Raw genomic sequence first — 12,965 nt, 5'->3', positions numbered from 1 at the left:
ATGTAATGTGGAGCTGCGTCAGGAAGGGCATCCGGCATAAAACCTGTGCTAATTCAACATGCAGATCCACCTTGGATTTGCTGTGGCGACCCTGAGTGCAAACAAGGGAGCAGCCGAAGGGACTACTTTATGATCTGGCAACACTAAAAACCAGGAAACTTCCTGGTGAGTCCTGACATGGTTGAAGAAGGAGGAAGTGACATCAGCACAAGAACCATTATCTTAATAGCCCATTAACTTATGGATTATTTATGGATCTTTACAGGCTGCTGACAGCCCCCTTTCCACCGAGTGGTTTGGTTCGAGCTGCACCGTGTTTTGGTGTCAGAACTGTTCATTCTCCTGACAGAATCTTTTTGATTGGCAGGTGGAGACACTTATATTGACGAGCGCACACGCACCGTGTCTGCAGCTTCTCCACTCAACACCGAGGTAAAACTGAGTATTTTCAACATTATTATATTTTATTGTTTTATGGGAAAATTTTGTTGCGTGTAGACTGAGAAGTTATGAGCAGATGACGTGCTGCAAGTCTTTTAACTTGCGGCGCAAAGCGGCTCGTTAACAGCAGGAGACTCGATCCATCAGGTCCAATAACTGATTACAGCCGGCGCTGTAACCTGGCACCAAATATCCGTGTGACAAATGGACCTTTCTTCAGCCAAGATGGAAGGAATTAAATTATTTTCAGACATCATTTTGTAAAGGTGGATAAGTTTTCAGATGATCTCACTGAAATGGACAGTTAGAATATATATTTACTCCTTGTGTGAATTTCAATTTCTTTTCATTTATATTGCGCCAAATCACAACAGAGTTGCCTCAAGGTACTTCACACAGGTAAGGTCTACCTTACCAACCCCCAGAGCAACAGTGGTAAGAAAAAACTCCCTCTGAGGAAGAAACCTCAAGCAGACCAGACTCAAAGGGGTGACCCTAAGCTGGGCCATGATACAGACGTAAATTACAGAACAATTCACGGACAAATGTACAAGAATTGCTGTTGGTGCACAGGACAGGAGGGTCGCCACCACAAATACAACTCCCATCTCTGGATGGAGCTGCACCTTAAACATAGAAAAAAACAGAATCAAGCAGCACACAGACAACAAATACAGTATAATTTGCAAGCATTAAACAACAAGAAAAACAGGAAATACTAAGGTGCTCGCCGGCCACTAGCCTAAGCTTCACTAACAGACCCAGACTTTAGGTAAAGTTTAGACTGCGGCCCGCTCCGTTTACTAATAAAATGAATTAAAAGAGTAAAAAAGCGTAAAACAAAACTATACCACTATGCTAGCCATATGAAAGAGAAAATAAGTGCGTCTTAAGTCTGGACTTGACTGTTTTATTTGATGCAGGGAGATCATTCACAAAACGGGCACGATAAGAGAAAGCTCTGTGAGCCCACAGACTTCTTATTCACCTTAGGGACACAAAGTAGTCCTGCACCCTGAGAACATAAGCCTGGGCCGGTACGTAAGGTTTAATTAGGTCAGCTAGGTAGGGAGGTGCCAGTCCCATAAACAATTTTATAGACTAGTAGGAGAACCTTAAAATCTGATCTCACAGGGACAGGAAGCCAGTGAAGAGACACCAAAATGCGTGTAATGTGGTCGAACTTTCTGCTTCCTGTCAAGAGTCTGGCAGCAGCATTTTGAAATGAATGGTTTTAATATTTAATAATAATGTGTTACACTACTAATGTACAGTACACTAACTGTATTCAAGAAGGAAACAAGATTTATTTAAAAATAGCTGATATTTCAGTCACTTGTATCATTTTTCAGATTTGAAAAAAGTGTGTACCTGTTTCTAAGGGGAAAAAAAACATACTAAGATAGTAAAACTATTTATTTTTTGTCAGTTGATTACGACCAAAGAGCTGGCAAAAAAAAAAAGAAAAAAGTTATCTTCACCTGCAACGCCAACATCGCCTGCAGTATTTATTTTATAATCACCATTCTGTGTTCTGAACTCTGCCGATACCATCACTGTAGTCAGACTGAAGGTTTTCCTCTCAAGTTTCTTCTCCCTCATTGTTGTCTAAATAAGACCTTAAAACCATCAGTCTGTCCTCCACAGCTTCTTCACAACACCTTCAGACTGGACTTAAAAAAGCTTCACACTAGAAAAAAAAAATCTTCTGAAACTCCAGCTGTGTCACGTGAAAATCCTGAACAGGGATATGAGAACTTGTTTATTTATATATATATACGTGTATATATATATATTATAATTTTTTTTTCCATTTTTGATTTCAGCAAGAAGTCTTCAGAAGTCTGAAAACCGGTCGTTAAACTTTTTTACTTTGGTTTTGGAAAAATAAGATAGAAATTTTTAATTTATTTATTTATTTATTTTCATTTTTAAATTTTTTGTTTCATATTAAAAATGAAGAATGAATAATACGTTGATTCATGTTCTGACATGAATCAACATGTTTATTAGACCCCATTCCTACCAGGCTGCTCAAGGAAGCCCTACCATTATTTAATGCTTCGATCTTAAATATTGATCAATCTATCTTTGTTAGTTGGCTATGTACCACAGGCTTTTAAGGTGGCAGTAATTAAACCAGTACTTAAAAAGCCATCACTTGACCCAGCTATCTTAGCTAATTATAGGCCAATCTCCAACCTTCCTTTTCCTCTCAGAAATTCTTGAAAGGGTAGTTGTAAAACAGCTAACTGATCATCTGCAGAGGAATGGTCTATTTGAAGAGTTTCAGTCAGGTTTAGAATTCATCATAGTACAGAAACAGCATTAGTGAAGGTTACAAATGATCTTCTTATGGCCTCAGACAGTGGACTCATCTCTGTGCTTGTTCTGTTAGACCTCAGTGCTGCTTGATTACAGTATGCCATAGGTATTAAAGGCACTGCGCTGCGCGTGATTTGAATCATATTTGTCTAATAGTTACAATTTGTTCATGTAAATGGGGAATCTTCTTCACAGACTAAAGTTAATTATGGAGTTCCACAAGGTTCTGTGCTAGGACCAATTTTATTCACTTTTACATGCTTCCCTTAGGCAGTATTATTAGACGGTATTGCTTAAATTTTCATTGTTACGCAGATGATGCCCAGCTTTATCTATCCATGAAGCCAGAGGTACACACCAATTAACTGCAGGATTGTCTTACAGACATAAAGACATGGATGACCTCGAATGTCCTGCTTTTAAACTCAGATAAAACTGAAGTTATTGTACTTCTGGCCCCACAAATCTTAGAACATGGTGTCTAACCAGATCCTTATCTGGATGGCATTACCCTGACCTCTAGTAATACTGTGAGAAATCTTGGAGTCATTTTGATCAGGATATGTCATTCCAAAGCGCCTATTAACAAATTATGTAGGACGGCTTTTGCATTTACGCAATACCTCTAAAATTCAGGAAAGTTCTCGTTCAGAGTGATGCTGAAAAAACTAATTCATAGCATTATTTCCTCTAGGCTGGGACTATTGTAATTCATTATTATCAGGTTTGTCTCTAAAATTTTGCCCCTAAAAAGCCCTTCAGTTAATTCAAATGCTGCAGCTAGGAGTACTGACGGGGACTAGAAGGAGAGAGCATATCTCACCATATTGGCGCTCCTTCATTGGCTTTCCCGTTCAATTTCTAGAATAGCATTTAAATTCTTCTTCTTACTTATAAGGTTTTGATAATCACGGTTCCATCTATCTTAGGGACCTCGTAGTAACATATAACCCAATAGAGCGCTTCGCTCTCAGACTGCAGCTTACTTTGTAGTTCCTAGGGTTTGTAAGAGTAGAATGGGAGGCAGACGCCTTCAGCTTTCCAGGCTCCTCTCCTGTGGAGAAACCCGCTCCCAATCAGATCAGGGAGACAGACCCCCTCTCTACTTTAGATTAGGCTTAAAACTTTCCTTTTTGCTACAGCTTATAGTTAGGGCTGGATCAGGTGACCCTGAACAATCCTTTAGTTATGCTGCTATAGACGTAGACTGCTGGGGGGGTTCCCATGATGCACTGTTTCTTTCCTCTGTTTGCTCTGTATGCACCACTCTGCATTTAATCATAGTGATCGATCTCTGCTCCCCTCCAAGCATGTCCTTTTCCTGGTTCTCATCCCTCAGCCGCCAACCGAGTCCCAGCAGAAGAATGCCCCTCCCTGAGCCTGGTTCTGCTGGAGGTTTCTTCCTGTTAAAAAGGGGAGTTTTTTCCTTCCCACTGTAGCCAAGTGCTTGCTCACAGGGGGTCGTTTTGACCGTTGGGGTTTTACATATTATTGTATGGCCTTGCCTTACAATATAAAGCGCCTTGGGGCAACTGTTTGTTGTGATTTGGCACTATATAAAAAAATTGATTGATTGAAAAAATTGATTGATTGAATAAAAGGTCACTCGTCAGGTGGTGAGGTCATCCACGTTTGTCCAGGGCACCGTGGGTTTGTGGGTCACTGTGATCGTACCAAGTAAAGAACAGGTACTTTAGGGAGCTACAAACCTATTTGTGTGTCATTCTGAGTTTTTAACTCGCTGTAGTCTTTTTAGGTTGACAGGAGCCGCAACATTTCCCTTTGTCCAATGGAAGCCTGGTGACGCAGCAAGGCAATGGCAGGTAACAAGCCCGAGAACTTGAACCTCACCATCAGGACAACAGAAGAAACTGAATGCTGCATGAAGGGGGTAGAAGGGACAGGAGAGGACTACAGAAGACTGAAACTATGGCACCCACGTCCAGGGTTTTGACGGATAGGCATTATATAATGAGAGAGCCAGTGTTTTCTATGGAACATATGTCCATCTTGAAGACGGCACAGCCACAGAATCAACATGCCAAAGTAAGGACGAGTCACTGAAAATATACCGTCGCTCACAGGAATCGAACTGTCACTGATAGAATCACTTCTTTCCTCAGGTGAAGACGCTGTGCACTGGAAGGAGAAAAGATGACATGACTTCCAAACGAAGCCAAGAGAAGACTTAATCCAGGAATACTTCTCATCCCCGTCGGTCCTGTAGAGGAGGGTCTCCACCAACCTCCGGGTGTGTCACAGCTCACTGACACGTTGTCCCATGAAGAAACCACTTTTGAGTCTACTCTGTCTTGGCAGTGATCCAGCTCGTCAGAGCTTCTCCAGTTCTGTCTTCGATGTCCAAGGCTAAACCCTCCTCTTAGGCCTTGTCTAAACCTCCACTGTCCTCTACACTACTACTCCCACAACTCTTCCATGACTCCAGGCACGGCCAAAGAGATGTTGGTGGACGTGCCGAGTGTGGTGATGTAGCTGAAACCGCTTCTGTAAAACCTTTAAAGGGGACAGTTGATGTCTTCCTTTCAGGCCAGCTACTGGGCCTGTGCTGTTCCCAGTGGTTTGCTTCCCTTCCCCAGACAGGAACTCTGCTGGCTGGGCCCCAAACAAGGAGTATCAGGCTACTGCTGGACTATACCTATCCTTTGAGGCCTGGAATGGTGTCAGGGATGGTGAGGGCTCTGAGCCCAATGGAGAATCTTCCCACAAAGAGAACCAGCCCCCCAGGACTCTGGAATTGAACTTTATAGTTCCACCAGCCTGTCCAGTTTGGACCTTTCCCTGTGCAGTACAGGTAAGGTCGAGAAACAGGCCCGCTTGGCGTAGAGTGTCGGTCATGTGACCTCCAAGGGCTCTCCAAGTCTCTACATGGACTCCCTTCCCTAACAGACCCTGTTGGGGTTTTCCATTGGGACAGTTTGGATCTGATGACTTGAGTCACTGCATTCGCTGTTATCATCAACATCGTGCACCTCGTCTCTGCTGCTGCTGTCGTATCCACCAGAGTGCTCCCTCAATACAAGCTCTTATGGGTGGTGATGTGGATGAAAGAATTCTGGCCTCTCCCAGACCAGCTGGAGGGCTTGCAGGTCCCGTCCCCAGGCAGGTGAGAGCTTCATAGAAACGTTCACTCCATCGTTTTGAATTGAGGAGATAAATGTGGGATGTGACCTTTGAATAAATGAGAGACACAGCGGACATGCTCAAGGTCAAGTTCAGTGATGCTTATTGTGCGTGTGTTGTTTTGGGGCCTTGTGTATATTTGAATGTTCATGAGGTGTTTTGCGGTACCCAGCTGTGGTTGATGAGGTCTGCATACGAGGCGGAGCCACGTGCACCCCGTTCCAGGCACTGGGATTTAATAAAGACGGTGTTTCTTGCCTGTTTCAGAAGTTGTTTTTTTTCCTTTGTTTTTCTTCATGCATATTCTTTAGTATGAATCCTGTGCTTACGTTCATTTGTCTGCTCATGCTGGAGCCTGGTTCCAGAAGATATCAGCACCTTGGACGTCTCTTGTGTCTTTGTTTCTTCAGTTTTACCCGCTGAAGATGAAATGTGTCTAAAGTACATCCTAAGACTCTGTGAGAGCGTGTAGCAGTTTGTTTGCACCTGTTGCACTCCGTTTGAGTCGATGCGTCTGTGGTCCCGTCAGATTACCCAGAGGTCCTGATTAGTGCCTGTCTGGGAGGCTGCATCTGACCACCGGGAGCTGCACACATTTTTTGCAGCACATCTAAGTGAAAGTCTGTCTATTTGAGCCTGTATGGATCATTTTAATCCTGTGGGGTGTGAAGATCCTAAATAAGTTCAAACTTGTGCACCTGTTTCTTGTTCTTAGTCATAACATCATTTAAAGACCAAAATCACCACGGTGGGTGTATGTAAAGTTGTGTGGCCTCCATCTTTATGATGTAATACAGCAGCAGTCACACGTGCTCTGACCTTAGAGACACACAGGAAGCCTCACATACGCTGATTTCGGTTGTATTGTTACTGAACACTTGATTCCACACACGTGGCTGTTATGACCTCCTCGTGTAGCAACAGTGAACTGAGTCCATAAATCCTGATGATCTTCAGCTCCTCCTGGGTTGTTCAAAAAGCCGGTGAAGTTTGTGTTGCTGGTTTGTGCATTGTTTTAAAGAATGACGTTTCCTCCACTGCTGCAGGTGAGGGAGGTGACAGACAAACTCAACCAGCCTGTCAGCACCAGCTGGGAGTCCCAGGAACCAGACGCTGCCCCTGTCCTCCTCTGCTGTCCCTCTGCCTGACCAGTAGGAGATCAGCCAGCATGAGCGTGACCCTCAGAAGAACTGGGCATCCAGCTCAGGTCCTCAGCCGTGGTATGGGTTCAACATAAACCACCCACAGGCAGGCGACTGAGGTGGACTCTGATCACTCCTCTGAGCCAAAGACAAAAAACCCGTTCTGACCAGATTTCACGTACATGCACAGAGAATAAGTCATTTTTGGGTTCAGAGGGGGTTTTTTTTAGCTAAAGGAGAGAGAATCAAATCCCACACAAAACACTAAATCCAAAATAACTTCACACCAAATTGAATCTGCACCCGCCCCTGTGGAAACCCCCCCCACGGTTCATTAGCACTCCAGCCACTGTAAACCCAGTTAGAAACTGTGACTGGTTTGGTGCTCAGGGTCGTGTTTCCACTTTACGCCGTGTGAACGCTCTGACATACTGGAGGCTCAGTGTTTGCCTTCCTTAGACTAAAAGTCGCGGTTTTGCTACCGTGCTGCCGCATGTTGGCACCATCTTGACTGACAGGTGCAGATGGTGATGCGTCTGCACGCCTCAGTAGTTCAACATCACCATCAGGGGGCGGTGCTGTGTACAGTACCAGAAAGCCCAGAACAGTTTTCAGCCTGTTAGCGTAGCTTAGCATCTTATCTCTCCCAAGGAGAAAATGAAAGAAACATCCTCTGAGGATTTTTCAGAAGTCTGCTGTAAGCACCCAAAGCTTCCTCACAGATTCCACTAAACGGACACAGGAAGCAATTTTAAATGGTATTAAATAAATTTCTTTTCAGCGGTCAGAATCAAACACGAGGGGTTGTTGTGTACCAAGTATAAATCAGCGGCGTCCGTCTGTGGAGTCGGACCCAAGAGCAAGACAGGTGGAAGTAAAAAATGCACGGTGTGGTGCAATTTTTGCCGCTCTCTTTATTAAGTATAATGTGTGAACGAACATGGGTCCATTGTTGAAAACAGAATGGCAGGGAGACGTGAGCAGATGTCATCAAAATTGCCATATTCTGGTTCTTGTGGTCAGCTTGTTAAAGTTGTGTCAGTAAGTCATCGTGTGTTGGAATGCAGAGAAAGACTATCTGCACAGAAGTGTAAGAATGAGACTACAGGTACGAGGCCTTTGGAGGCATGTCCAGCGACAGTGCTGAGTCCGTGGGCTTCAATGCGCTGAGCAGCTATGACACAACTCGTGTCGTGTTAATAAGGTATTCATAAGGTCTTGCAGTACTTCATCACCAGAGGTGCTGCGGCAGATAGATGGAGATGTTTGGAGATGTGGTGATGGACCTGTTGTCTACCTGGTTGGTTTCCATCCAGGACTCAGTGTGGTACTGTGGTGTGATGGATGTGTTCACGTGTGACACCCGTGCATGCTCCCAGACTTGAGCTCCTGCTGGACAGCACAGACGATGTCTTCTTCCTGTCTCCACCACTTGGGTTATGAGCCCACATCAGGCCTGTCCAAAACTGTTTTTTTTGTTTGTTTGTTTTTTTTTTAGCTCTGGCAGGTGTGCTCAGCCAATGGGACACTGGGAAACATCTGAATTAAATAATCAGGTGTGAGTGGAGCAGGTAGACGTGAGACATGCAGGGACAGATCTGAGGTCATGCAGGTGTCCTCCTTGTCCTCTTGTTGCATGCTGCAGGTGAATAAAAACCAGTGCCTGCACTTGTTTCACAGATATTGGCGCCACCAACTGGTGTGGATGTATAAAATATCTAAAAGTCTATTCTGAAGCGCTCTTTTTATTTTGTTTTTGTAGATATATTTCCAAGAGAAAACACTATTATATTGAAGTCAGTACAATATTTGTTTTAGTTTTATATACTTATGTAATCAGGATATCAGGATATCCTGATTTTTGATCAGGATATGTCATTCAAAGCGCATATTAAACAAATATGTAGGACTGCTTTTTTGCATTTACGCAATATCTCTAAAATCAGAAAGGGTCTTGTCTCAGAGTGATGCTGAAAAACTAATTCATGCATTTATTTCCTCTAGGCTGGACTATTGTAATTCATTATTATCAGGTTGTCCTAAAGTTCCCTAAAAAGCCTTCAGTTAATTCAAAATGCTGCAGCTAGAGTACTGACGGGGACTAGAAGGAGAGAGCATATCTCACCCATATTGGCCTCTCTTCATTGGCTTCCTGTTAATTCTAGAATAGAATTTAAAATTATTCTTCTTATAAGGTTTTGAATAATCAGGTCCCATCTTATCTTAGGGACCTCGTAGTACCATATCACCCCAATAGAGCGCTTCGCTCTCAGACTGCAGGCTTACTTGTAGTTCCTAGGGTTTGTAAGAGTAGAATGGGAGGCAGAGCCTTCAGCTTTCAGGTTCCTCTCCTGTGGAACCAGCTCCCAATTCAGATCAGGGAGACAGACACCCTCTCTACTTTTAAGATTAGGCTTAAAAACTTCCTTTTTGCTAAAGCTTATAGTTAGTGCTGGATCAGGTGACCCTGAACCATCCCTAGTTATGCTGCTATAGACTTAGACTGCTGGGGGGTTCCCATGATGCACTGTTTCTTTCTCTTTTTGCTCTGTATGCACCACTCTGCATTTAATCATTAGTGATCGATCTCTGCTCCCCTCCACAGCATGTCTTTTCCTGGTTCTCTCCCTCAGCCCCAACCAGTCCCAGCAGAAGACTGCCCCTCCCTGAGCCTGGTTCTGCTGGAGGTTTCTTCCTGTTAAAAGGGAGTTTTTCCTTCCCACTGTAGTCAAGTGCTTGCTCACAGGGGGTCGTTTTGACCGTTGGGGTTTTACATAATTATTGTATGGTCTTGCCTTACAATATAAAGCGCCTTGGGGCAACTGTTTGTTGTGATTTGGCGCTATATAAAAAATTGATTGATTGATTGATGTGTAGAGCAGATGGCTGAGTGGATGAGGAGCCGGCCTGCCAGTATGTAAAGCCGGGTTTGAATCCTGCTCCTGCTACCTGTCTGTGTCCTTGGACAGACAGTCCACCTGGCTGTAAGTGGATCCCAGCACAGCTGGGGAAGTAACCTGCATCCAGGAGTCGTCGTAGCCTCTCACCCGCTTAACGCTGCAATGTCTGAAGATGAGCACCAACTGGCCTCGGGACCTATAGAAGACCTGCTTACAAGAAAGCATTGTGTTTTGTTGTTGAGGACATTTTTAGAAATGTTCAGATTCATTATGGTTGACTTGTTTTGATTCTGAACATACTTTAAAATCTGAAGACAGCTGGAGCCTCAGCAAGGACAGCCGACATAAAACTTGTGCCAAATCCCAGTGCAGGACTGTCCTGGATCGACTCATGACCGCCAACACATAGGACAGCTGTAGGTGGCAATAACACTACTAATAAAGAATGTCTGAGTGACGGTCATTCTGAGTGGGACTGTCTCCCTCTCGTATACCGGCCTAGTATGGAACTGTGCTTCCTGTTGTCACGTGCTGCTCACTTTAGGTTCATAAGCTTTAAGCTATTAAACAAAAATATAAATCTGCCAATCACTTGATTAGAATTCTCAAAACTGGCAAAATGTCTTGACACTGAATAATCAAAATGTGCCTTAAAACTAGACAGAATTCTTATTTTAACATTAGCTTCTGTCTTAAAAGCAGTTTGCTTGGATGATTTGAAATCTGTTGCCTTTCCTTCTTACTGTTAAATACAGCTTGATATTAGCTGTAAAAACTTAAGAAAAAGTGAGATACATTTTTTTCTTAAGTAAAAAATGCTTGATAAGATTGTGTTTCTGTTTAGGCAAAAACTAAATCAAATCAAAAAGTCTTATTTTACTTTCTTCGATATCAGTTTTTGCAGTGTACTAATTAATTTCATCAGCTCCAAAAACTCAGCCTAAAGCTTCTTTTTCAGTTGCTAAGTAGTTCTTCTCTGCTGTTGTCAGCATTCTAGAAAGAAAAGTAAAAGGTTTTTCACTTCCTTCTGAAATCACGGACACCTGCTGCTGAAGCATCACACAGTGGCTGATCTGGGTTAAAGTGGACTCGCACTTTCTTTGAAATCAGCTGCTTTTTTGCTTCCTCAGAGGCCTTTTGACAGGATTCTGTCCCACTGAGCATCTTTATGTAACAACCCAGAGTCACTGGTGTGATCAGTGTTGACAAATTTGGTCTGAACTTTCTATAGTAGCTGAACAGAGAGAGAAATGATCTTAACTCGGTCACATTAGCAGTTTTTTTTTTCCAGTCACCTCACATTTCTCTTGCATGGGATGAATTCCCTCTGCATCAGTTGTGTGTCCTAAATATGACACATCGTGGTGAAAAATGTGCATTTATCTCTGTTTACTCACAGATTATGAGTTTTCAACCTTTTTAGAACTTCTTCCAAGTTTTTCATGTGTTGTTCTCTGTTCTGTCCAGTGATCAATATGTCATCTAACTCCATCTAATCCCTGTAGAACCTCATCCATCAGTTCTGGAAGAGGGCAGGTGCCAGTGGCCGCTCCAGAAGGGCAGTCTGTTAACGTTACACAGCCTGTGCGTGTGTGTGTGGTGTGTGTGTGTGTGTGTGGTGTGCGTGTGGTGTGCATGTGTGTGTGTGCGTGTGTGTGCGTATGTGTGTGTTAATTGTCAAGTGTTGTTTTGAACTCTCATCCAGCTCCACTTGGCTTGTGACAAATCTCATTTGGTGAATCTGTCACTTCCTGTCAACTTCTGAACAAGTCTTGTGATAACAGGATACTGATCCACCTCCAACCAAAAGTTTGTGGAAACTTTGTCATTTCCACATATCCCGACAGAATGATCCATTTTTGGTATGTTTACAGTGGGTGCAGCCCACTCACTACTGACATTCAGGAACTCTGCCTGTGAGCTCTTAGCAACGTGCTGAGCAGCACCGGCTGGTGTACAAACGATCCATAGCAGACAGTGTAAGTTGATGAGTTTTTTCATTTTTTTTATAGTGCCTCAGCAATGAGGGGCAGTGGGTTGTACCAACAAAACGAGAAAGAATATTAAAATCCATCATAAATCACCAAGAGGATTATGTCACATCAATCATGCGTTACTTTGGGGGAAATAATCAGCAGCTGGCCCGTCCTGGAGCAGACCAGCAGTTCACAATGCATATGTGACATCAATGATGTAAAATACAAAAATACCTGGTGTGTCTGGTGAGGTAGGAATAAATATCAGGATATTCATTGACCATCTGCCCATTGTATGGGATCATTTTTCCATCGTCCAGCTTTTATGTGGTACGGACGAGGTGCCAGTCCTGCTGGTAATTTGGTTTTATGTCGCTCCTGGGCGATATTGTCCTAACCCTCTGATTAGTTGAAGGCCACACTAAGGTCCCAACAACAGAAATATAACAAAATTCAAACAAATAATTATTTCAGTCTGCAGTTCAAGAGCAAATACCACTCCCACGTACACAATGTGTCTCTATGGTAAAACGCACCGACAGCCGTGGAGTTTCACACCAGCGACAGAGCTGACGCGGATGTAAACTGGCAGTGATGTGGCCGCGATAAAGTCATAGCTAGCATGTGTAATAACTCCTCAGTTATGGCATAAGGCACAGGGCGGGTTTACACAATTTGGGAATGACCTCCGGTGCAAAATGTAGTTTAGCGTTTTCTGTCTTTCACTTTCTCAGGTCAGGTTTGAACACCTCGATATCTCCTACAAAGCTCTTCTATACTCTCTGGTGCCACTCAGTTAACAAAAGACCAATCCAGATTTAACCTGTCAATCCAGTCTCTTCCCATTGAGGCTGGACCACTTCCTTTAACAAAAAGTAATGTTAATTTATGACTTTTACCCTTACATTTGACTACAACTTGAAGACAACCTTTAAGCTCCAGTGCTTGGTTGTTGTAGGTTCTCAGCTCGCAGCTGGAATTACACAAGTTCCACCTTTTTGAACCTGCGTTTATACAGGGCTTCTGATATCACAGAAACA

General features: G+C 43.4%; 1 protein-coding gene across 1 annotated transcript; it reads left to right on the top strand.

Moving 5' to 3' along the window:
- Window positions 1-4,470: 4,470 nt before the first annotated feature.
- Window positions 4,471-7,127, top strand: cep68 (centrosomal protein 68). The gene is given in 7 exon segments (XM_034165370.1): window positions 4,471-4,812; window positions 5,314-5,352; window positions 5,354-5,407; window positions 5,409-5,456; window positions 5,789-5,890; window positions 6,954-7,034; window positions 7,036-7,127. Coding segments are annotated over 7 exon segments (522 nt in total). The 5' UTR covers window positions 4,471-4,641; the 3' UTR covers window positions 7,063-7,127.
- Window positions 7,128-12,965: the final 5,838 nt, after the last annotated feature.

Source organism: Thalassophryne amazonica, unplaced genomic scaffold, assembly GCF_902500255.1.
Source record: "Thalassophryne amazonica unplaced genomic scaffold, fThaAma1.1, whole genome shotgun sequence".
Lineage (NCBI taxonomy): Eukaryota > Metazoa > Chordata > Actinopteri > Batrachoidiformes > Batrachoididae > Thalassophryne > Thalassophryne amazonica.
The sequence above is the reverse complement of the archived record's forward strand: the minus strand, read 5'-3'. Positions and strand labels throughout refer to the sequence as shown.